Below are 26,222 nucleotides of genomic sequence, written 5' to 3'. Positions count from 1 at the left end.
GCACAAATTGGAATGTTTATTCTTCTTTCATTCATTTTCTAGTTATCATTTGTTCATTCTTAATATAAACTAAGATAAAAAAATATGAAAAACACCTATGCAGCCTTGATCTGCAAGACTAAACTATTGTAGACTAAACCTTACAATCAAACCAAATCTCAGCCCTCCCCATCAGCAAACTCTCAGGATTAATTTTTTTTTAACGTCACTGAAAGTAAGAATTCTCTCAACTCAATTTACAGACTTCTCATTCTTAGAAAAGCTGTAAACAAAGAAAATATGTCTCTAAAAATTGCTTCTGTCCTCTGGCCGTTGCATCTTAGGTGCTGTTTGGAAATATTTAGAAATTATTTCATTATTAGGCTTGGGTTTCCCCTAATCCTCATCAGAAACTCTGCATCTTAAACCTTTCTATATACTAAATGTTTGGAAGCTCTTCAGGGGAATGAATTGTTTTGATTCTTGCAACAGTTTTCTGTAACATTAGCAGCGTGTAGCTGAGCTACTGAAACCAATGAAATAGGAAGAGACTCAAAATTATTTGCTTGTCTGTTTGCTTTCATAAAATACTTTTTTATTATACTCAGGAGCTAAGGAGTGGCTGAGAATAAGGCTCCGTGGTGTGTAGCCACTGTATAAATCACTTGCAGCTGAAGTTGAAGTAGCCAAGACATGGGAGCATTCACAGTTTCTCATAAAACAACAGACTAGTGGCTGGTTGCTGTCAGAGACCTGTGTCTACTTGTATGCAGAGAAGTAACGTGGGCAAGTGTGAATGACATGTCTCAGTGGGAATTCCCTTGTTTACCGAGGAGGTCTGCAGAGCCCGAGTATGCTTGGTTACCAGTCCACATGCCACCTAGCCTGCAGTAGTTGCATGTATGTCCATATTCACTCTCCCCCCTGCTATCACTTTATCTTAGCTTTACTCCGTATCTCTTCCTCTCACTCTTTTCATTTCAGTGGGGCAGGAAAGGGGGGGAAATAGCTTACAGGGACAACATAACATTTGCTGCCCTGACAGCAAGCAGAAAGGGAGGCAGAGTGAACAGACCACCTGTGGCACAGGAAAGAGGCAGACCAGAACAAACTACTGAAATTTCTCTGAAAGTGCCTGCACCTTTTTTGCTCATGTCTGTGGCTAGCTATCATCCGATGTGGTCTCAACTGCAGAGGAAAAGCAGACAGACACCATTTGGATCCGAGTTTCCTCGGAAGGAGGATGACTGCCTTGTATCCCCTGCACAGGAGGGGATCTGGAAGACAGCAAGACCTTGTCTCGCTCCCTTTTTTCCTTTGCTTCCGATTCTTTTCTTTCGCTGCTTCCATGTCTTTCCTGTAGAAACAGCTACAGGAGCTGAGCACTTGTGGTTCCAAATTACTTTAGTGGAACTTCAGTCTACTCAGCACCATTGCCTGGAAACATAGATGTTTCAAGACAGCAAGGTGCTTTGCAAGTGTCAGCCTAGGCCGTACTGCATGCACTGTCTCGCTGTTGATCATGTGTTCTCTCATTAGTTTAGAGCACTCCAAGGGAAATGGCTTCTGATGCTTGCCCAGAAAAACCTAATATTAAATGTCTTTGTTACTAAATAAAAAATGACTTTGCTGTGAAGGTATGGCTTTAGCTCTTAACTTGGTTCCCCCAGAGACCCGCTGCTAGCCGTGGAGATGCAGCTGCCTGTACTCGCTTGATAAAACAGATAAGGTTTCCTTTCTCTCATGCATGTTACCCTGTGTGTTATATACTGATAAAAGTTTGAGACATGACTTCTCTTTCTGTATGTATTTTCTACGATGTCCATTGTAGATGCTAGATGCTGATCTCCAAAGTGAGTAGTGCTGTTGGTGAGGGTGTCATATCACAAGCATGCATGTATTTAAGATTTAAGTATGTTGTGATAGCTAGGTTGACTATGACTTAAGAAGTTATCTTTCTATACCCTGTGAAAGCTGTACAGTTTGCTGTATTGTTAAGCAAAGAATATTGATTCTGGAGGATCATACCTGTGAAAACAATTTTTGCACAAATAATAAGAGGTGATTTCGGAGTTTAAGAACCTTCCCTTCACCTCAACACTGATCTTCAGATCCAGCTGTAGCTCCCAATGTAGAGGCCTTAGCTGCACCCTGTGTGCTGGCCAGAGATGAAAGTCATTCCGGCAGCAGGTGCGGTTCTTGTGACCCTTCTCTGAAAACTGGAAATCACTAATTTCCTGGAAAACGAGTGAAGAAAACTTGCCATATTCCAGAGAGATTAAACTGGAGCTTTCTGGAGCTTTCCACTGTATCCAGAGAGTATGAAGATGGAAAGTATTAGGTGGTTATTCTGTATCAGGTAGCTGTGCAAGGCTGGATGGAGTGATGGAGAGAAAAGGTGCTACCTTGTAGAGCTTTCTGGCCAAGGTACAGAGGAGAGCACTCAGGAGCATTACTGAAGACCAATATTCCTCTTCTGGCCTTTGCATATGAGCCTCTCCTGTGTGTCCTGTTTCTCTCTTGCTCAGAGCCTGTGACAAGTTAGAGGTTGGAGAGGGCAGAGCCGATGAGGAGAAAAGAGCGGGGAAAAAGGATTCCTGGATTCTGGCCATCTCGGGGGGGGGGGAAGAGTTTGTAACTTCTCGTGACACCTCTCTGCAGAGCAGGAGTCAGACTTGCTTCCGGAATGTTTCCTGGGATTGGTTGATTAGTGCACTTTGAGGCCCGGAGATAAAAGGTGTAGAGGAAGTGTCTGAATTCTGTTACTGAGATATGGAAGTGGTTACATGTGACAGAAGTGAGGTGCTGGCAAAAGGAAGTTATTTCACCTCTTTCGTGCATGGTTTCTCTCTTTCAGCTGCAGAAGCTTAGAAGGCCCAAGGGGGATCAGGGCTTGTGGCTTTTGTATGCTGACAGTCTGTCCTGGAGGTCAGTCTGGAAGCGCAAAGAAGCAACAATATGGGCCAAGGGATTGATGTACTTTACTTTGGACAAAAAAGAAACTCAACAGAGGGAGAGGCATTTGCTTGTCTCATTTTTCCTCCTTGCCAGGACTAGATTTGTGATTCCTCCTGCAGACTTTTTTTCAGCAGACTGAGTATTCTGCTGTCTTCAGCATCATCCAGTTTTGTCTGGGCCCTAGGGACCTTTCCTTGCCAAATGCTCAGCCACTTGGACATGCAGTTTTTGCTTTCATGGCAAACAGATCTTTGAGAACTTGATGCAGGAGTGTGAGATCGGTTGATCCCCAAGAAGCACGATGTATTAAGATGGTGTATGCCTTGCACAATGCTTTGATGAGCTGAAAGTACTTACTTTAATCTTCTGGAATGGGGCAATTCAGTAACAATTCAAATTCTAATCAATTTTAGTTTTTAAGCCCCTAGGAAAAAAAAAGATAAATACTGCAGTCTTAGTAGGAGTCTCATGATAAGTTTTTAAAATAAACTGATGTGTGAAATGAATGAAGGCCAAGTGCCTGCTGTACACAGGCTCCTAGAAACATTCAGTCTTTTCTTTTTCGCTTTAGCTGAATCTGGTACATCGAATAATGAAAGAAGTTTGGAGGAGATACCAGCTTCATTCCTGCATCTTCTGCTTGTGAGCAAGTCATTTGTTAAAGCTGTCAGCCTGCCTTTTAAAATATGGGCATAATAATTTTGGTCTTCAACAGTACTATTTGCTTGAGCAGTCAGTGCTTACTGTACTGTGAAAGTCAATATCACTGTCATGTACTCTCTAATGATTCTGCTGGCCCTCTTTAAGCCAACATGAATATTAATCATACAGGCAGTTTTATGGCTGGAGTTCAAAGTTGCTGAGTTCACAGTGGTCTCAAGCTGGATAGTGGGTGTTGAACACCTCTAAAAGCCAGGTCACTTATACCAGCACTCAAAATATTTCACTTATTGCTGTTGATACTGGGTACTGCTGAGAGACTTGTAAATATGCAGTAATGGGCGAAGGGGAAAGGGGATACCACAGAGACTTTGTGTGTCAACATTGAACAGCTGGTGCTGTTAGGTGATAGATACCTAAGTAAAAAAGATAGCATCCCATGGCAATTCACCCAAATTGCATGCATTTAGTGCACACGTAGTACAACAAACCGACCGTATCTTCAGGAGAGTGTGGGCATCTCAGGTTCCTAATATGTTGCTACTTTGTTAAATACAGTGATGAGAGAGGAAGTACAGCAGAGTTTGCAGTGTTCCACATTATGAGTCGGATTTTGGAAGCAGCAAATGGCATGTGCATGCCTTTACCTCCTGGTAAGTCCTGTGGTTTGCTGTTTTAACCATAAGTGAGGAGAGCAATGCTATGAATTCCTCCCAGAAGAGCACTAGTTGCAGCAGATGTGTCAAGTTAGCTTTGGCAGTATTGAAATCTGTTCAAGACAGTTACAGAGGGGAAGACCCTCCATAAACACGTGCAAGGGAAGTAAACAAAACTGAATAGTTACTCCAGATAGGGACAACAAACCAGAAGTTTAGTTCTCTGTTTTCAGCTTCCAGTGAAGTGCTTGGGCACAGTCTTAGCTCAGAACTAAGATTTAGACTTCTTTCACTTATATATTTTGCTTAGACAACTGGACTTTAGTGTCACAGGCTATGAGGGAAAATTGTATCCTGGAGGGAAAAAAAAAAAAAGCGTGTTTTTTCTCATGCTGTTGCCTTGCTAATATTTTTCAGTTTTATCCTGAAAGGATTACCTCTAGCCTTGATGGATGAGCTGATCTTGATAGTAGACTTTCATTTCTTAGAGCTCCTCATAATGGCTTATAGTCTTTTCAAAACTCTTGCTTAATTTTTGTTACAGAAAGACTTCTTAACTTCTTAATGCTTTCAGATTCTGTTTGAATCTTTCTAGTTTGCATTTCCTCATCTGTCTTCAATCTGTGAAACTGTTTTTGGTATGAGGTTGTCCCTCAGACTTACACTGTGTGGGCGCAAATGGTGTCACGTGATGACAAGACCATCATCTGGCTGATGTTAAGTGAGGAACTAAAGTCTTAATGCTGCCTGTGGGAATGTGTGGGTGGCAGCCACATACGGAGGGTGGTGAGGCCTCAGTTTTTGATTAATCAGGAGGAAAGAGGGAGATAAAAGACAAAGTAATAGAACAATTCAGATACAAGGCAACAGCTTGGAGATGTTTAATGATTGCGTATGACTATAATAACTGTTTTCAGTCCCCTTAGCTTTACTCTTTCTGATAGGATTGTACCTGAGAGGACTTAAAGGATGCCTAAATAAGACTACATGGCATTTGATAAACTGATTTCCTCACTCACTAGAAACAGAAGTTAAGGACAGTGTTGGCTTTAGCTAGAGTAATGCCAGTCTCTAATACAGACTTAGAAAAAAGAAAAAAAAAAATTGTTGCACCAAAAAAGTTTGTATCTATTTCATAGGTTTTCACACCCTTCACTTCGGGCTTGGTGTTCGATGTCTCCCTCTGCATACCCTTCTGCACTATATTGATACTGGAGTCTTGCATTTGACAGAAACATGTGTTGGGAAATTGCTGAAAGGTACAGTGAGTTTCATGCATTTCATTTGTTACCAGCCAGCTAATTGGGAGTGATGTCCTTTCAGCCGTTCAAACTCAGACACAGGATTTACCACCCAGGAGACTCAGCTCTTCTCACAGAGTGTTGTTTCGGTGAGAGCTGTACCTGATGGTGTTGCCCAGCTGAAAGGAGAAAGTTAGGGCTCAAACTACGCGATTGACAAAGAACAAAGGAAGTACTTGTTTGGGGAGAATTTGAGCTTATAATTTTTCTACTTGGGACTTCTTAGAAAAGTGAATACTAAAGCTCATCATAGAATTTATTGGGGGATTTCTGTGATTATTAAAGTGCACACATATAAGTAAGGAAGTTAGTCTGCTATCCAGTCCTCAGCTTTTGCTTTAATTATGTTTGGAATAAGATGATCCTAGTGCTGGGATTAGCAAATGGCTAGAAGCTCTGAGTTAGGAAGTAATTCAAAATAAGCAAACAAAATGCTACCTGGCCCAGCATCCCTATATTTTTAGTAAATATTGAGCTCATGGACGTCTTCTAAATATGTCATAATGTTAACTAAAAGCAGGAGTTAAAATAAGTTCTGTACGAACCTGTGTAGTCATCAAAAGCAGATCATGTTCTGTATGTGGTTTCCTCTCAGCAGGTGCTAAGTAGCTTGTTTCCGCAAAGGAGGCTTAGGACAAACTAGCACTCGTATGGTGGCAATGACTGGGGCCTAAGACTCCAGTTAACTGCCTTTTCTAGATCTGAAGGGAGGAAGAGAGAACTGTAGCGTAAGTTTCCTGGGATGCAGCAGCACTATGATAAGACTTTCCAACAGTAATGCATTTCATCCCAGCTGCAACCATGTTCCCTTGTAATGTGCTATTTCTTTGGTGTTCAAGAAAAGGGACAACACAATATGCTGTATTAATCTGTGCCTGGTCTTGATAAATGAAATATTATATATGCAGGGAGTCCTTAGTCAAAACAGATTTGAATTACTGTATAAATTGTTACATAAAATGGTGAAGTTACGTACAAATATACAGAAAAATATTTATATAAATGGTATAAATAACACTCCTAATAGTGCTTGTTTAAAATTAAAATTTTCATTTCATTACAAAGGTTATATTTATTCAGAACATCTTCAGTGAAAGTTGAAAGTGTTAGTTATGTGGTTACTGGTTTTTTTTGTTGTCGTTGGGTTTTTGCGTATATTTTTTTTCTCCTTATAGATCTGGATGACACTGAGAAGAATGAAAAGCTGAAGTTCAGTATTGTCATGAGGCTTCCTGAGGTAACTAATGACTTTGGATGTAATTTCTTGGATTTTGGAATTGATAGGAAATTCCTCCGTGTGCATAGGATCAAGCCAATGGAAGATTTAGCTGTGATTCAAATAGGGCACAGATATAACCTGAACCTCCACAGTTTCTCCATCTGCTGCTTGTGACCTGTAGGGTACCCCGATAACTTAAATTACAGACTTGTCCATAGTGTTTTACAGTGTCTCCAGTACCCTACAGGAATCAGGCAGGACTGACACTGTTCTGCTGAGTGCTAATCTGCATAAAGCAGTAAGGGTTTAATGGGGTTTAAAGAGAATTTATGGGGGTTTTGTGTGTGTTTTTTAGCATGCACAAATGTCTGTCTCGCTTGTGACCGCTGTATTTGGTTTTATACATTTTATCAAATATGCTCGAAAGCTGGTACAGCAAAAGCTGTAAAATCCGATCATACCACAACTCTGTGGCTGGGATTGAATTACAAGATCTCCCCCTCTGTGAAATCTTCCAGCCTCGCCCACTGGTAAGGTGACTCCTTTAGCCACATGTTGGAACTAATTACTGATGCTCCATTGAAAGTTCCAGCAGAATGGCAGATTGACTTCTCCTTTTCCTCTTTTGTTCTTGGTGCACACCACAGTACTGCAGAGGAAGCACAACATCTCAGTGAGCACAGGAAAACCAGGGATCCCCCCTTCGGGATTGCCTTGCTGTAGAACAGGCTTTTCTCAACATAAGTTGCTTATTGTTTGCTCATTATGGGCTGTTATGTATAGTTCAAATGGCCAGAAGTGCTGCTTTGGTTTTCCTCTAACAAGGGCTTCTTTATCTGGCAGCAGTTCTGAGAAGGGGAAGGGAAGGAGAACTCCACAGGCGGTTCTTTGTCCTCTGTATCTTGTTTTGGGCATGGGTTGGTGAGCTGGGGTCAGCGTGGGGCCTCTGAGCTGTCAGCCCCAGGCCTGGTGGGTGGGGAACGCCATTCCAACCCCGCTTTGACACGAAGGGCTGAGCTGTTAGGGCCTCGGGGGACATGTACTGCTAGTTATGCATGGTAGACTCAGTGCCTTATTGTATCTATTTACAGCCTTGGGAAAAAATTCAGAGAACAGTTTGTTTGCCAAAAAGGACACTTTGGGGTGACTGGGACTATTTTGAGCAGGTTACATTCACTAAATGACTTCAGTTGCATCTGAAGCAAGTCTTTCAGCACCATTGAAACTATCCAGCCTTTCCTAAATGAACTCTTTCAGTAGTCTCTATTACAATACAACTGAACGGTGGCGGGGGGGAAGATCTAGATAGGGAAAATAGCAGAAGGTGCAGCTGATTGCACAGTGTGTTCATTTTTGTTAGGATTGGAAGCTTTGGGATATCTGGGTTTGAATCTCTTTTGCCTTTGGGAATGTGAATCGATGTTATCAATTCCCAGGACCATGTCCTAAATAATGGGATGCAAATTCTGTTCCCAGTATCTCTCCTTGTTGGCATTCTGCTTTTGTAAGATTCCTTAGGCTGAGCCTGAGAGAAGCCCCAATCCTGAACAGAGCATTGAGGAATGGGGCATCTGTGTTATTCTTTGGGAGAAGAATGGATCTAAACCAAAGAGTCACAGTAAAGGACAAACGGTCATTTTAAGCCTCAATTAATATTTAAGTACACATGCAAAGTGGGAGGGAGGTAACGGGACAGACTGATTGACAGAAACTTACTGAGTAGCTCAGTGGGTACTGAGTAGCAAGGTTTTGATTGTTTCCCATGTTTTGGGAGCGTATTGCTATCTCTTAGGTACTGGCTATGAAAGGAAGGCTCCAGGGTTAAAAATGATGACATCTTGGCTTCTGTCATCAGTGTCTGAAAAGAAAGCATGTGTGTTACAGCCTGTATTTTGATTCATTTTTTTTCCTTCTTTTCCTCCTTCTAAGTTTCCACTGTCCTGTTTATGTTGTCAGATTTTGGTTTTTGTTTTTTGGTTACTAGGCTCTCAGTCAAAAGGTCCGCCAGTTTTGGAATCATCCAATAAATGCTAATTTCATTGCACGGAAGTATGTGAAACTTTTGCTTGAGAAGCTGGGGAACAGGCAGGTAAGAGCACACAGGCCTTTTTTTTTTTTTTTTTTTTTTTTAAATCTTTTGCTTTGACAGTGTTGAGATTCCTGACCTTTCTGTAGACTATAGCACACTAAAGATAACACTGAAACTTGGCACTGTGTGACTTTGTGAACTAACATGAAATATTCTCCCTTACAGTCTAGCAGTCCTATGCCTGAGAGACTCTCAGTCCCTGTAGAGTTTTTGCCACTTAACTACCTGACTAATATGTTGGCAGAGATAGAGAATCAAGGTAATGTTAATTCTGTACTTTGGAAGACCGGTAATTGTTACCCTTTGATGCTCACACTCAGTCGTATCCTGACTAGATTGACATAACTGAGTTCTAAAACTCCAGTTATGTCTGAACATGTAAGTTTGGTCGTCTTTCTGCTGATGGGAGTTGTCAGGGGGCTTCTTTACTGCCATATCCTTTCATCCACACCCCCTGTATGTTGAATCCAGTTGGCAAACTTGCATTTTTCAGCATACAAGTAGTGAAACGTGGTTCATGCACAGCATGGTGGTAGCTGTTATTCTGTGTTCAAATAGGGAGAATGGCTTGTTCCTTATTTACACAGTATGGTGGCCAAGAGGCAACCAAAATCAGATCTTCCACCTCAGAAAACAGCATCCACATCACTAGATTAGGAGGGGCTCTGAAGTAACAGGTATTTTTTTATTTCAGTGCTGTTCCTTTTTCTGAAATTGAATTCAAATTGGTTAGGGCAGTTGCTTCATACAATGGACCTAAGTATCTGCAGATTTTTTAATTCCACTGAGAAAGCAAGGTGCATTAAAGGAAGCATTACATTTTTTAGCATTACTGGCTATGCCTATACTAGTAAGCAAAATAAAGTCAGGATAAGGACCTGCAGGCTAAAGTAGGATTGTCCATGTATGGATATCATTCCATTTGGGGAGGAAGAAGAGTTAAACCATATAGAAGCATATGAGAGTGTGCCCTGGTCCGTTTTATGTACTAGCACAAACGTAGCCACTGTGCTCAAATCTTGGTTTGGATATCCAGTGTAGAATTAGTACAGAAATCCCTAGCAGCCTGCAGGGATGGTCTGTCGTTTGCTTATATACCACTAACAGGAAAGTTTCTGCCATGAGTGAGCATCCAAACGACTCCACTGAATGCCGTAGGTATTTTGTGGAAATAAAAACACGGTTCCATCTATTACCTTATCTTTCAGTGTTGTAGGTCAAGATGTTAAATAGACTGCAGGACTAAGTGTATGAGAACACTTACGATTTTGTAAATACTAACTTTCTCACAATGATTTTTCTAGGTGTGCATCCATATGAAAAACAAGATCATGTTAACGTAAGATTTGTAGAGGAAACGGCACTCAAACACACTATGACATTTTTGGGCCTCAAATATTCCTGAAATAACATGTTCTTGAAGGAAGCTAACTGTGGTACTCTTATGTAAAAGTATTCACACAGAAGTGTGCAACCGACTTTTTTTTTGTTTGTTTTAAACTGAAATGTCATGTTGTTTTCCAAATAATCTGCAGTCTTGTGTAGTCACCATTACTGATATAAGCTACTCAAAATATTGTTTGGTGCAACATATTAAGGCTGAAATCACCGACTTCTAGATAAATCCTAGAGAATTCATCTGATACAAACCCAGGTTTCCAATGAAAAATACCTGTGGTTTCATTGTTTCACGTTGAAATGGTCAAATAAGTGGAACTACAGCGGGTATCAAAACTTGCTGTGAAAATTGGTATTGATGTCAATTATTTTAACAAGATAGACAATCCTGAAAAAGGTAGTCCAGTTGTATTGTACAGTGACAAGACAGTGGTACCTGTTCACTCATTTAGATTAATAAAATGATTTCTTGGTGTGTTTATGTAAAGCAGGTAAGAATAACAAATGACGAATTAGTTTTTTGTATATAATGCATCAGTAATAATGTATTCATTCCTCATGGAGGTCATGTGTTATTTTACAGTACTTCTGCCTTTGGAGTTTGATTCTAGTATATTCAGTTTTGTAATTAGCGCAAAATATAATCTTAAAGTGCCTGTGACAGGTTTTGGTTTGTTTTTTTTTAAAATGTATATAATATATTGTAAGCAATACAGGATAAGAAAAAAGTTCTTTAGAAATTTACCTTAATGGTGGCTTGGACAGAGTTTTACTGAATTCTTTCCTTACAACTTTTAGTGCTACAGTTCAAGCCCCAGCTTCAAAAAGAAATGGAGATTGTTTTTCCTTCATTTTCAACTTTTATTTATGTATAACTGAACCAGTATTGTTTGGGTTGTTTTTTTACATTCTGAACTGTGACATTCATTTAAAATAGAAATAATTGTGGTTTGCTATGCAGAGAAAATCTTAAGTTCTGACATGTAGGGTTTCTGCAGTCTTTATTGGATTTAAAACCACCTCTGTCAAAGTTTCAGACTATTAAACTAGTGAAACTCATTGACGATTCGATACAGATTTTTGGAGGTTTTCAGTAGCAACCTCTGGTATTTTCTCTGAGCAGTTTCCACTGATGCTTCCAGTTCCTTACCAGTGAAATAAAAAGATCCAGTTCTCAGGAGCGACTCAGCAAGTTTGTGGTCATTCCCCTGTCATTGCCATCAGCTGAGCAAGAGTTTTAGCTTTCTCAATAACTGCATAGAGGGAAGGAGTATTTTTCTCAATATAATTAGAATTTGTCTGGCAAGCGTCAACTCCAGTCCCAGACTGCAGAAAGCTATGGTGGTGCATTTGTATAAGCACTGGGGACTTTGTTCATATTATATTAATAACAAGAGAAGATTTTTCTAGCCTTTTCTTCTTAATGAAATGTATTATAAAATATAATCAGATGCAATAAAACTTCACCTGCAAAAAAAAAAAAGCGTAGTATGATGATCACTCATTTTTCTTGATATTTTAAAATACTGCACTGCCATTTGGGATACCAGGCTCCTCCTAGTCAGGAGAAGGGAACTTGAATAACTGACTATTTAGCTATGCTTCTGGCATTGACAACTAGTTTTGTTTTTAATATGGAATTTGGCTAAACACTAGTGGACATTCCTTCAGTGCAGTGTAAATGCTACTGACCCTAGAGATTCAGCAACCAGTAATGGCCTCTCCTGCTTTAGGTGCTGTCTGGTCAGATTTCAATTGGCTTTACAATAGGTTTTCTGAAATGTCTCATATTTGAACCAGGTTCACTTGGTTTGAAAGGAGCCAGAGCGCCGTAGGGCCGCGGCAATGGGAGACTGTATTTGTCATCTGGGATGTAGGCGGTTGGGCGTTGTTCCGCTGTCGTGTGGACATAGCCGGGCGCTGCAGCTTGTTCCTCTTCTGCTGCATGCTGTGAAAGAAACACGTTTTGATCACATAGTGATTATATGCTTTAAAACTCCGGTACTCTCCTGAGCCAACGTACAGAATGCCTAACAAAGGAAACACCATTAGTCTAGTCCTTAGCAAACCAGGAAACCCAGAGGGGTATTAAAAGGAAAGCGTGAGTTATTGACCATGTAGATGCGAGTGTGTCCTTTTAAACAGCGTACAGTTTGAGCCTGTATTGCTTTTCTTACTTTTGAAGAAAACGGATTAGATGAACTTTTAAAAGTTGTAATGAGTGTGCACAGAACATCTCGAGAACAAGATAATAGTCCTGATGCTTCAAAACGTGGCTGTATTTACACTGACAGCAGCTGTCCCTGAATACTGTTACTGCACTGAGCTTGTGTCCACAGCACTGAAAGGAAACTGAGCATGAGGAGAAGTGTTAATGACAGAGAAGTTCCTTATTCTAAACCAGTTTTACTGCAGCACTTCTGTGGGACTTCAAGTTCTTTTAAGTGTATGCACAGCATATTCCTCTCCCAGCTTTGTGCGCCTTTCAGATTCCCTTGGAGTGATCAACTAAAGGATTCATATAGCGAAGCTGATTTCCCATCAGCAAGATTTCCCCCAGTATGCACATCTCACTTTTATGCTACTCTTTCATCTCTGGAAGCTCTCTGCTCTAGGATCACTGATGGTCTCAACTAAGGAGGCAGAGTATGCAGCAGGGTAGAATTTGAAGCACTATTTGATATGCTGCCCTGCCTACCCTCGGTGTCTTGCCCAGCAGTCTGACTTCTTGCTACTTTGGATCTGATGGTCACTGCATCTGGTATGTGGAAGATGCTAAATTTATTTTTCCTGAACTCCACACCCCACCTTCTGCAGCTTTACCTTGAAATCAAATGGGAAGCAGTACCTCACCAATGGCTATCTCGCTCATCAGTCCAAAACATGGTCATACAAATTACTTCTATAACTGAAGGTAAGTCTTCCTTTTAGTGTATTCTCTCCTTAAGATTCAGTGACCAGTTCTAAGCAGTGTTGCCAGGCTGCAGCTAAAACTCCACAAACCCACCATGTACTGCTTTAGTAGCTGGCTCTGTCTATACCATCGTCTCCACTGACTCCTGGGGCTCCGTGTTTGGCAGCAAACAGCTATGCAGTGAGCACAGCTCTTTTTCTGAAAGGCAGGCTGGAGCAGTGAAAAGATGGGGCTGAAGATCTAATTGCAATGTATGGCGGAAACTTACTTCAGCTCTGGCTTCAGCTGCTGCTTTTTGCATCTTCTCGTTGCGTAATATCTTCAACCATTCATTTTCTGTTTCTTTAGGAGGGGGAAGGCCTTGATCTATCCTTGATGAAACAGTCATCAAAAATTGCTCTTTGTCTCTCGCTTCCTGCTGGAGTTTAATGGCAAGTGCTTGCTTCATGGATAACTCTGCAACAAAAGCCATTATCTTCTGGGTTCTGTCCTTTATCTTCTTCTGCAGTTCATTTGTCTGGAATGAGTAACAATTGCATTTTAGTTAGGGCTTCCCTTTAGACACTTGCTGGGCATGACACTTGGGTAGGTATTGGGTAGGTGAGAACAAGTCCAACTTAACAAGGTTTTAAAAAATAGTTCCATACTTGAAAATGACTTAATGAAACAGGATGCGTGTTTCTTGTGTGTACGCATGGAACCACAGAAACTGGCAGCCTAAGAAGCCACATTTACTCCAGTACAAGATACAGAAAAGCAAGTTTGTCATTACCTCCTGCCCTTTTCAGCTAAATAGCAAAACTCTCACTGCCCTCAAAGGCTTGGTACCCTGATTCTCATTGAGTTTATGCACAATTAACTTTGTAATAATGGTGCAATAAGCCTGATCTTTACAAGATAATTGAGTGATAATGCGGACACAGCGGGGCTGCGGGTTGTGAAGTTATCCTTGGCAGGGGGACAAACAGAAAAGGAACAGGACAGGAATCCTTGAGTCTGACTGGAGATGATTTAAACAAAAAAACCAAACAAACACAAAAAACCTAAAACAACCCCAAACTTAAATACTCCTTTAAATTACTAATAGGGAATTGGGAGAGTCAGAGAGCGCACTTGCAAATATAACTTTTGGCACGCTGCCATTTTTATGGTAGTTTATTAGCCGGCGGCCATGATTTCACAAACCCAAATAACAGCCATGTTATTTCTCTGTCTGTGGAAAATGAAAGTTACTGTAAAGATGTGTTTTGTTTTGAGCCTTTCCGAGTGCCAAACCTAACACCTAAGGAAAAAAAAAAAAAATCAACCCTGGCCTTGTTTTACATTAATTACTTTGGGTTTTTTCTGTCTTTCACTCAGCTCTGCTCTGCTCTAGTTGGAGCTTTTTCATTAAAGAGGTGGGGATGAGAGGATTTTTTTGTTCTTCCCCAAACAATACTACTGGCAGTTAAAAGGAAATAGCTACAATTATAGCTAAAAGTAACTGTATTGAAAATGGTATTTCTTTCTTGTGTGGTTCTCCCTACCTATATAAGAAACTTCTGAGCCAGATATCAAGTTTATCTTTTTATATATTGGAGTAGAATTTACCTGGCTTTTCCTTATTTCTTTTTAGCCTTTGCCCTGTTTGTTGTGGAAAGGCTGTTAAGTACACGTGCAAGGAGAGGATTCTACCAAGTTTTTAAGCATCTACCTGAGAAAGAGCTAATCCTATATTTTGATGAAAGGTACTATTTATGGTGCAACTTTCTTTCAAAAAGAAAGTACACTCACCTAATGCTGTTGGTATGTTGATATTGCCATTAGTACTAAATGTCTGTAATTTCTGAAGACTAACATTATTTGCCTATCAATATTTCCAGCCACTTTTGTAATTTGCAAGTGAGTCATCTTACCTCTTGCCCACATATTTTTTCATTTTGTATAGGCCAGCAAACAGAGCATGCAATGCCCTCCTTACCCTTTTAGCTAGCAGCAGTGTGTCCTGCTTCCCGTTCTCTGCTGTGGCACGGATTCTGTCTGTCAGCCGGGAAATGTGCTCGTAGAGAAGATCCGTCTCCAGCAACTTCTCCTCCTTTTGCACCAGCTCCACCTCTAGCTGCAGGGAGAAGGAGTATACAGGGTGTAGATAAATGACAGGGGAAAGTGTAGCGCAGGGTGTTCCTGTGATTGCTTTGAGAGCTGCTGAAATAATACAGATGAACAGCCATAAATAATCACTTTGCCACCAGTTTTCTCAAAATTTTCATGCTATCTGCCAAGTATCAGGCCAAAGCTGGTTCAGTTGGTTACTGTCAGTCATACAGTTCTTCCATATCAGACCAGGCCCTTTAGGGAGGCCAGGGCTTACACCAGCATTGTTACTGCCTTGCTATGACTTTCTTGAAAGCAATGGGTTTTTTCTAGTGGTTTTTGTTTTTGAATCTGGTTCCTTGAGTCATGCTATAATGAGAAGGTTTCAGCTCTTGCTTTAAATACCTTTTCCCTCCTGCTGCTAAAAAAAAACCAAAAAAAACCCACAGGCTCCAAAGACTAAGAAAGAAAGTACTGTGCAACTAAAAGTACTTTAAAATCACAAGGAGATTAAACGAGAATGTTTAAACTTATCTTGTGACTCCAAGAAACCTGGCTTTTTAATGTGCAGGTTGGTAATAGCAGGCTGTGTTGTAGCCTGCTTGGCTATGCAGAGCTCCCTCCTGTCAAGGAATATGGGACAGTAAAGCAAAAAGCTCAAGTAATTCAAGCAGAAGTGTTCATGGTAAATCCTTACAAACTGGATTTCAAGAGGAGGACTTTGGCATGTACTGCTCCGACCCTGTTACTCTAATACCTTCACAGCCCTGTGTGAATCTACCCCGAACACTATATACAGTGGGGGGAGTTTTGTGCCCCTATAAATGGGACAGACAAAAATACCTAAGAAAATACTACTGTTGTTCATTCCATTCCTTTACCTTCCCCCCCATACGCCATACAGGAGGTGCCCTCAAACTGGCTTTTGTGTTGGACCTAATGCTTCGTTTTGAAGCCTCTCCTGGCAGTCGCCAGCAATGCTGCAGTCAGGTGTGCAGCTGCGTGGCTGGCCTGGCTGCCACTTCCATAAAGGTCTGTTCTGTGGCACCCTGCTCGGCGTGGAAACAAAGCAGTACAACCAAAGCCCGAGAAAGATGTTTATTTGATCCCATGTCACATATGCAGACTTCGTTAAGAGGGTAGTGGGACTGCCTCCCGCTCGCAGCCCGTGCATAGTGGTGGAACAGCTAATAGCCAATTGCAGAAGAATGACAACTTCGTTTGTTAGCAGTTTGTTATTCTGCATTTCTTTCCCTCTGCTGCCTTTTTTGTGCCTTCCCCTAGTGAATTGGGAGGGTCTGCACTGAAGTGCCAGTGATGCAAATGGACCAGCTAGCAGAGGATGCTGCAGAGCCAGGTCCACCACACAGAGCCCTCCCTCTCCAGCCTCTGCTGGAAGACATCAAAATGTCCCACATCCAGTTGTCCTGGAAAGTAGATGCTGGGCTAGAATTCCCATTAGCCAATCATAATTGTTTTAATTCCTCTTACAGTAAGTTTATTTTTAAAATAAAAGATACCATTTGCTTTTTCTAAAAGTGGTCAATCACAGCGGGATGGCTTGTGGCATGAGAAGTGATGTTACCTGCTCAATCTTTTTTAGCAGCTCAGGTGGAGATGGGTCCTTCCCTCCCAAGTCTCGCTTTCTACTCTCATTTGCAGGATCAGCAAAGATTTCCTCCATCTGTTTAAGCCTGTCCTTGCACTGGGAATACTAGCAAACACAAAGCCACAACAGTTATTTTTAACAGACAAGAAGCCAAAAGCTCTGCTATTCCTACATGACCAGAGATGGAAGGTCGTGGTGTGTCTGATTTACACCAGGAGAACTGCACTAAAGAGACTGGGGTGGCTGCACTGCCAACACCTGGGCTCAGAAGCAAGTCTCTGGCCTTGCTGGGAGAGTGTTTGGGATGCTCGGACAGGGTAGGCCTAAGCTAAATGATACTGGTCGAACACTGGAAAAACATATCCCTATGAAACCAGAGGTGGTTGTACATCATTCTCCTGTCCTGTTGCTAACGGATGGGAATTTGCAAACTGGTAGACTGTCATGGAAGGTCATCCCTATAATGCACAAATATAAATGGGCTTCATCTTATTAATGGCTTAAGTGTCTTGAACACTTGTTCTCTTGACTCCTTCTCCACATGCAACACAACCTGAAATTGTGTATAAATAATGCAGCTGCATGGAAGAGGCTGCTTCTCTGAGCCACCAGGTGTCACGACAAGAGCCCTGGACTAGAAGATGATTTTTACCTTCTGAACATGTTTGGGAAGTTAGAAAAAGGCTGCCCTGGGGGTTGATAGCTTCATCAGGTCCTGCTGGTAGGCTGGATGAAAAGCCACAGGTGGTTTGTACCAAACTTGGGCCATAGCGGGGTGGGCTCAGGACCACCCTCCACAGCCACTGTCAGCAGGAGCGGAGTGGAGCTGCTGGGGCTGGGCAGCGAGCTGAGACCTGCCACAGCTACGGCTCCGTCTTGAGGAGGGGGGAGAGGAGCACTGGGGAAGGGTGGGAGCCCCCACTGGTGTCTGCGTCCTTCCCCGCGCCCCAGGTCTCCGCAGCCCGGCCCTGCTGGCACCTTCTGTGGGGGAGGCGGCTGCGCAGGGGCAGTGGCGAGCGCCTGGGGCTCCTGCAGGACTCGCAATTTGAGCACGTTGCTGCAGGATCTCCCGAGGCTAACAGGCAAGGTCTCCTTGTGCTGGGGCGGGGGGGAGTTAATACAAAGGATTGAGCCATTTTTATTTTTTTTCTTAAGGAGGCAACGGTGTGACAGTTGCAGGATGGAAGTAAACTCTGCTGTCTACCAGAAATTGAGTCCCACCTGCTGCTTTGTCCTCGGGCTCCTTTTTTTTATCCTGAGGAATACACCAAACGTTTGAGGTGGGGGGGGTCTTCCTTTATTCCCTACAATCTTCTCTTTGGCCCACAGGATCCATGTAGGGATGTAGGAGGGATGCAAGTGCCTGACGATTTGGTTGCAAGTTAAATCTGAAAGTCCCACTTCCACACTGGTTAGCACTAAAGGTTTCATCCCTACAGGCATCCAAGTTTTCTACATTAAAGTTCTCAGGCATGTGTCCTGAAATGACTCAGTGGTGACACTGAGCAATGTGGTACTCCCAGGACCCAGAGAGGCAGGTGTTCCCTGACCTTTCTGATCTGAGACCTTCCCATGGAATAACACTTCCCAGAATACACCAGATGGATATCCATGCTTCACGTAAATACTCACTGAAGGAGTGGCTGGGACCATTTCTTCATGTTTGGACTTGCAAGACTGACAGTGGTGGGGTTTTGTGCTTTGACATGCACCTGGCCATCTGTCAGCGCATTGTCACTCCAACCCTGATCTGTTAGCGCTGACATAACATAACCCGAGTAAGTTGCTATAAATGCTAACCATCAATTGCAAGTGATGATCTTATGAAGGAAATAAGTGGTCACTGGCTCTCAAAGTTACAAACGGTCACCAAAAATATAAAGTAAATGTTTAGATGTTGCTACCGGTTTGGGGCTTGTTCACTGGGAGTTAACAAGTCATGTTTAACTGGAAAAGGGAAAATTGACAGATCTTCTTGGGTGGTAATGGAATTTTACCAGAACACTTGTCTTAAATACTTCTTGTTCTGGTAAAAAAGCGTCACACAGCTTCTTTTACACTTTGTCTAAGAACAGGCAAAGTAAAAACCTTAAATGACTGTAATGAAGAATTTCCTTGGCAAACCATGATTCAGTGCATAACTAGGTACTGAAAGATTTATTTTAGTTATAAACAACTAAAACTGATGCTCAAAAATACAGAGAGTGGAAGAATGTAAAAGCAGGACCAGCACAAACAACAGGATGCAGCTATAATTCCAGTGATGTTTCCTATCTGGGTTCAAATTTGTCAACAACTAACCCAGGTGAAAATACCTTGTTGGAGGCAGTGGTACCTTAATGAGATTAGGGACAGCTCTCCAAGTAAAATTTTGCAGGATTGAATAGTTAATTTAGAGAAGAAGGACTAGTGCAGCAGAAACACTCTCTGAACCAGATAAAAACTCCATAAAAAGTTTCATGTTAAATTTAAATACAAGGCTTACTTTTAAATGCAATATGAATTGGGAGTGATTAGATGCAGGCTAATCCAAAAGTATAGCAAAGAAAGCACATTTAGAGATAACCATGCTATTCTGTGCCTGCTTAAGTGATGTGACTGTAGGCATCTATTTTCTCCTGATTCGTACTGTTTTCCTTGGACAAGACTTTATCTGAGTTCTAAAAGGTTCTAAGAGATTCTAAGTCTTAAAACAAAAAAAATCCTTTCCTGGAGTGGATTTAATACAGGGGATAGGAAAAGGCTCTACAAGAGAGGCTTTTCTATGTTTGACTGTAATCAGTCAGAAGGAATTGTTGAAGGATGAACAGACAGGAAGGAACACATGTGTAAATAAAGGCACTGGTCTGAAAAAGTGGAGATCTGATGTTATTTTGGAAATCTCAGAGAAGGTAGGTGAGGTACGTAGAGCAGTAGAAAAGAGCAAATATCTTACCTATTTTTAAAAATGGGGGGAAAAGGAGCTATGGAACGATAGATAACTTATCTTCACTTTCTGAAGAATAAATCTGGAATAAATCATTAAGCTTTCTTTGTAGGTAGCCAGAAAAGAAAAAGGGTAGGAATAACAGCCAACACAGGTGTGTTGAGTAATGCCAAATGAGACCATTTCCTACTATGATAATTTAACAGGTGTGTGGACGACAAATAGTAGGTATCATACATCTTGATTTTTACATAGCTTCAATATTGTTTCATATGACATTCATATAAACAAGCTAAGGAAATCCATTCTTATGAAAATATAAGGTAAGTACTATATCAGTAGAGTAAGGTTCAGCTCAGACTGCACATACTTCTTGGAGGAGAAGATTCAAATTCAAAATTACCTTGGTCTGAACAAAAGAGATAATATTAAATAACAAATGCAAGGTGTTACATGTAGGCAGGAGAAATTACCTGTACAAATACAGAATCAAGGTCAACTGTTTATATACTCTTTCGTCAAAAAAGGGTCTGGTTGTTACATACGTTTACATGAAGATGAATCAATATGTCATGTTGCAAGAAAGGCTACCGTCGTATCTGGACGCATAAGCAAGAATGTAACCTGCAAGATGCCTGAATGAATCCTTTCAGTCTCAGCTACTGATATTAGGCACTGCACCTCAAGAAAAATAAAGACCAAGTTGCCAAAAATAAAAGAAATGCAAAAAAAGAATGATGTAAGAAAAATCTGGAAGGGCTGATTGAAAGAAACAGAATTGTGTAGCCTAGCAAAAGGATGGGAGAGGAACATGATTAACTTTCTCCCAGTAACATGACATGTTGCAGGGAGGAAGACAATGATCCATTTGTCACGTCCCTGGTGGACAGAATACAAATCAATATTCTTACACTGCAGCAAGAAAGATCCAGGCTAAAGGTTAAGAAAATCTTTCCACTGTTAAGGAAGGACTGGGACAGCTTGCCAGAGAAACTGGGGTTTCCCAGTGGTGGTTTGAAAGCACAGCTTAGCCCTCTCAGGAATGACAGGCAATCCAATGCAGGAGTAGGAGCAGGATTGCCTAGATAAACTCTTTACCTCTCTACTAGCCCTGTTTTTCTATGACTGTGATGATGTAGTCTGGAGGTTTTAATGGGGTTGTATTAAAACCTGGACAAATGTTGATGCCAAATACCTCAAACAAACTGACAGTCCGTGTACGTTAGCTGAACTCCGAGGCATGAAAGTCCCATCTACAGCATCTCGACAGCTCAGCAGGTCTACATATTGGACTAATTAATTATTAATGCTAAGTATTTCTCATTGATGCATGAAGGCAGATTAGTTTTCATGGGTCATTTCAGTCAGTGGGAACCGTCCCTTGATGTGCAGTCCCAATTAAAAGTTACATAATTTTATGCCCAGAGAAAACCACCTTAGAACCTCACCAGGTATTTTTTGTGTCAGACAAAGAAAGTAGCTGTAAATATTTCTATTTAATGCTTTACATTGATAGTAACAAAAATACCTAGTCCATGTTACAAGTACTTGCTTAGAAGAGGTCTGGTATTGCTTAAGACAACAGTATTTTATTAGCTAAAACCTATTCACCAATGTTTCGCTCTTTTGTGGAAATATGCAGCTTCTGATGAAAAGCATACAAGTGGAACATACATCAGTTTGATTAAGCAGCTCATGTGGAACATAGGAGACCCAGGTGGAATTTTTGTTCTTGCTGAATTCGCACACAGCCCTGACCTGTGCTTTTCCCCTTCCCAATGAGTACCACAGCCACCTAGGCAGGGGGTCAGTTTCTGCAGCCAACTGAATACAATGTACTCATTCATCCATCCATCTATTCCAAGAGGTGTATCTCTAACAGAAATAGATATCCCGTCTCAGGACAGCTAATTTAGTGCTGATTGAAGCATCTGCTGAGAATACGTGGGACTTCCTAGATTCAAACAGTGCCTCTAAAAGAGTCCAAATATTTCAGTCAAATGCAAAAAAACAAATATTGAAATATTTTCTATTTTGTAAGACTGAATCTTGTTTTCCTTTCAGATCTCTCTCTATATTTGAAGTATTACCAATGATGTATATCTGTTGTTGGAAAAATCATTCAGCATACAATACTAGAAAGTTGAATTCACCCATGAAGTGATAAAAAGAAAAAAAATTCTAGGGTAATGGGAAAATTGGGATATGCAGGATAGGAGAAAAATAGAACAGATAAGAATAATGACAGAGTCTGAAAAATACCCGAGACTTAAGGAGAAGAAAATTGAGAAGAAAATTTAAGAGGTACAGGTACAGGATTCAGCCTGCCTAATTCAGACGGTCTAAACTATATTTCAATTGAAGATGCTTTTTGAAGCATCCTTCTTATATGATTCAAAGTTTACCATACCATCAGTGGGGAGAGGTAGGTGCCTTGAGAATAAAGACCTCTAGCAGGAATATCGTGCTCCCTAAGTAAGGTTATCAGGACCACCCTCTGGAGGCAGACACCCAATTCTTTCCATTAATAAAGACACCTTGTTCACTTATCGGCATAATTTGTTCTGTGGGCTCCTAACACAAAGTTAAGGTTAGGCACACTGGCTCCTACACAAGGTCACAACAGAATGGAGAAATAAAAACGAAGAGGAGAACTCAGAAATGAGATTTACAGTATGCATTATAGGAGATCCAAGGGCCTCCGATAGAAATCAGGGTTTCATAGTCCTGTGCTGCACTGATCCTTTCTCTGAATGTTTATAATTATCTAAATTGAAAGATTGACAAATGGTAGTCCAAAAAGAGCTCCTGTTACCACCTCTTCAGATTTCAGCTTGGCTTCAGAGGTTCGTTTAACAGACAAGTGATGTATATCTGTATTCACCATATCAAGTTAAAGCCTTGTGCAAATGATCATTATCGTAAGATCCTTTGCACATCACAACGGAACAGATGCTGAGTTGGATTTCAACATGGGGTCAAATCTGTAATCGGTACAGGAAGTAGCAATCTGAATTTGGCAACCAACACCAGAATTCAGATTCGAGCTTATGGCTTTTATTTAAATCATGGAGATAAAGCCAAACAATTTGAAACTGTTTCTCACTAGACATAATGGCTATTGGCAGTGGGAGGAAGAGTATTAATGCTAGAATGGTTGAGCACAAGGAGACGGCCAGGTTAATGGCCAGTTTGAACCACATAGTATTCAGTAACCACAGTATCTAGTTACATTTAAAAAGGCTGATAACTGGTAATTTGCCATTGTTCACTGGAAAATCTCTGACTTGGGAACAATTATTAAGACCACTCCATGTGTAATATCACACCACTCTGTATTTTCCTACTTTTTAATTTTATGTCATTATTGCAAAAAGAATTAAAGCACCTGTAACAATAGCCTCCCTTTAACAGTGATTTTAGGCTTCACATGAACCATCATAAGAAAGGAGAAAGTTTTAGGAATGCAGAACAGAAAAAGCAAAGTTTCATGATTGACTCTGTCAGTTCACGAAAATCATCTGCATTCTGTTACTGCATTTGACTCAGTGACTCTCAGTCTCACTCTAAATCTTACCTGAAAACATCTGTTTTTTCTTTTTTTCTTTAGGCTATCATCTTTTTTTTCATACTGCCTCTGTTCATCGTTTAAACCTGTAATGGCACTGTAAAGTTCTTTGGGGTATGATTTGCATAAGGTATTGTACAACATTTTATTCTTTCAGCAGAGCATACAATTTCTTTAAAAGGCAAGAAGTAACAGAATAGTGCAAGCACTATTTCACAGTGAGTCACAGCTCCCATTGATGCAATTATGAGAGGCAGTGGTACACCATAATTTATGATTTTGTGCAGGCACTAACAGAATATGTATGGAAAAAATTACCATCTGGAGATAAGGTCAAAAGTAAATGAGCCATTTCAGAAAGCAAGGAAAGAATGTCCCAAACACTGCAGTTTGTTAGTTGTTTAATGTCATTTTGTAACTAGAACTAAAAGTTACACTGTTTTGGTGTAGAAGAAAATATATGTGGATTATATCACTGTAGGCAGCAGAGTTTCCAGAGTAGGCTCAGGGTCAAGTGTGAATTGAGTTATTATTTTAGAATTTTGAAGAGCTAAGTATATCTCCCACCCCTCCACCTACCCCCATCAACACAGTTTTAAAAAATTTTATCTATATTCCCATTTTTTCCCCATGACTCCCATTCTCCAGCTTAGTCATACTGACGTTTCAGGCTATGGGTAAGGTTAGCTGAGATTCCATACCCAGGAAGCGTTTGGCATGTGCATAACAAAGTGCATCAGCCAGTTACACCTAAGCGTAGAAATGTATCTGAAGTTTAAAACATGCAACAGTGTTTTGCTAGACAGGTGTATTACTGAACTTTCTGTTTTAATAAACCTTGTACATCCAGCCTTTTTTTTCTATGAAATTATGTTAAGTTTTAAAATACAGAATAATACAAACAACAAAAAAAAAGGCTTTCTTTCCCACCAACCTGTATCTGAAGTACCACCAGATGTGCGTCCAGGGAATTTTTCACTGGGAGCGCTTTGAACCACAATTTAATCTGTCTCTTTTTCTCAGCTACCTTCAGCTTCAGAAATCTGATCTTTTCATCCATAACCTGCATTTCAATATCTCCATTTCTACACAACATCTCTTGCATGTTTATTTTTTCATATAAAATGCATAGTTCTTCTTCTCGTTCTCTGAGCAGAAGACCACTGCAATAAGCCCAAAATGAAAAGGTAAAATTAAAAAAAATTTGACTTATATTCAGTGTATTCCATTCAAGTACATAACTGGCAACTTTGAAAGACAGTAATAATCTGCGGAAATGTACAAAGCTTTCACAAATATTATTTTAATATCATGATAATATTTTAAATAGGTAACAAAATAATTACAATGTGAAAATCAGAGAACAAACAATTGCAAGGGTTACTCCAGTGTCTCATATAATTTTATTAAAAGCTCTTCTGGCCTTCCACAGCATTCATTTAAAAATGGACTAGCAAGATCAGGGAGCTTTACATCTTCTGCATTTTTATACCTTACCTGTGCACAAAGCACAAACAGAGCAGGAAGCTACAAGTTCTCAAGGCATTCAGAAACCAAGCCACTATATTTTTTTGATAATGGTTCTGGAGAATGAACATCATCACCAATGGAGAAACATCTGTATAATGCAAAGTAGCCCGGACATTGCAGTGAGGCAGACCGTTTAGTGAAACATTGTAGTGAGGCATTCTTTTAGCATTCCTAACTAGGAGTGCTCATAAGCTGAAAAATATTGTTGCTTCATGAATGTCAAAATTAAACACTACATTACATCAAATTTACATGTATACCTGTCATTTTGTTCCTGAATAGCCCTTTCATATTTTTTGCGCAGCTGCACAATTTCCTCTTCGATGCAAGTGACCGTATTGGTAAGTCTCTCGAGATCCAGACACCGTTGCCTTTTCTTTTCTTTCATCTCATGTACGATTTGTACAATTTTGCAATAATCATTTTTGAGACTGTCTGTAATTGCTACATTATTTGTATTCTTCAGATGTTGTTTCTGCAATTTTCTTTAACATAACAGAAAAGTAGGAAAGGTTTTAGTCCCTTCAATTTGAAAGCAATTTCAGCAATTAAAAGCAGAGCTTAAACTAATTCCTCAAATACACAAAGGATCTTCTAAGTCACTGCTTCACAGAAGCATTACAAGAAGTAGAAAGACTTCTTGAGAACAGCTTCTCTCTGCAAGCTCTTTCCAGCTTGAAGAGAACTGGATTATGGCCCAAGAAAATGCTATAAAAGGAGCACTGCACTACAGCTCTTTTCATCTCCACTGGGTAGCCCAAGGGGACAAAGAAATAACATTCAAGAGCAGAAGTTTAAACTGTGATACAAAGTCCTAATGTGTAGAAATCCTGCCCTTCTATTTAAAGAGTGATATTTAAATAATTTTGTGTTTGTGATTCAAAGGTCTTCAAGTTTATTTTTTATGAAACAATGTATCACGACATTCACACAAGAAAGAAGATTATCAATTTCCTGTTTGACAGATGAGAAAAAAAAATCACAATGAAAGGTTAGTGACAAGATCTCATTACAGACCCATAAAAAATGAAGAACAGGACTCATTATTTCTAGTGACCCTGCAGGCCACTAGATGATGGTCCCTCACTTAAAATACAGATTCTTGTTGCCACATGGATCATTCATTTGCTCACGACATGGAACTTAGAGTTACTGCCTTTGATTGTGGTAAGTATCACTTCTTGACCAGGCATCACTACTTTATCTACACTGGGGAGATATTCACATCAACATACAAAAGAGGTAGTGAAAGGAGAAGCATGGTCTCCTGTTAAAATACAGAACTGTGGATGAAATATCCTGCCTCCCCTCATGGGCTCCATCATTACATTTCTGAATTACT

General features: G+C 40.5%; 2 protein-coding genes across 2 annotated transcripts in view; one reads left to right on the top strand and one right to left on the bottom strand.

Annotated features, from left to right (window-relative positions):
* Positions 1 to 11,050, top strand: part of GSAP (gamma-secretase activating protein) — a 47,097-nt gene extending 36,047 nt beyond the window's left edge. Inside the window, exons 25-31 of the mRNA XM_010580923.1 lie at positions 3,509 to 3,579; positions 4,156 to 4,250; positions 5,393 to 5,512; positions 6,730 to 6,791; positions 8,758 to 8,862; positions 9,028 to 9,121; positions 10,167 to 11,050. Of these exons, the coding sequence (XP_010579225.1) occupies positions 3,509 to 3,579; positions 4,156 to 4,250; positions 5,393 to 5,512; positions 6,730 to 6,791; positions 8,758 to 8,862; positions 9,028 to 9,121; positions 10,167 to 10,267 (648 nt within the window). The 3' untranslated portion in view covers positions 10,268 to 11,050. The remainder of the gene's footprint in view (positions 1 to 3,508; positions 3,580 to 4,155; positions 4,251 to 5,392; positions 5,513 to 6,729; positions 6,792 to 8,757; positions 8,863 to 9,027; positions 9,122 to 10,166) is intronic.
* A 954-nt stretch (positions 11,051 to 12,004) lies between these two features.
* CCDC146 (coiled-coil domain containing 146) overlaps positions 12,005 to 26,222 on the bottom strand; it is a 74,243-nt gene continuing 60,025 nt past the window's right edge. Inside the window, exons 14-19 of the mRNA XM_010581102.1 lie at positions 25,141 to 25,365; positions 24,285 to 24,513; positions 16,833 to 16,961; positions 15,135 to 15,272; positions 13,443 to 13,691; positions 12,005 to 12,208 (exon numbers count right to left, since the gene is read on the bottom strand). Of these exons, the coding sequence (XP_010579404.1) occupies positions 12,005 to 12,208; positions 13,443 to 13,691; positions 15,135 to 15,272; positions 16,833 to 16,961; positions 24,285 to 24,513; positions 25,141 to 25,365 (1,174 nt within the window). The remainder of the gene's footprint in view (positions 12,209 to 13,442; positions 13,692 to 15,134; positions 15,273 to 16,832; positions 16,962 to 24,284; positions 24,514 to 25,140; positions 25,366 to 26,222) is intronic.

Source organism: Haliaeetus leucocephalus, unplaced genomic scaffold (assembly GCF_000737465.1).
Source record: "Haliaeetus leucocephalus isolate CR32 unplaced genomic scaffold, Haliaeetus_leucocephalus-4.0 Scaffold751, whole genome shotgun sequence".
Classification (NCBI taxonomy): domain Eukaryota; kingdom Metazoa; phylum Chordata; class Aves; order Accipitriformes; family Accipitridae; genus Haliaeetus; species Haliaeetus leucocephalus.
This window is presented reverse-complemented; position numbering and strand designations above follow the sequence as displayed.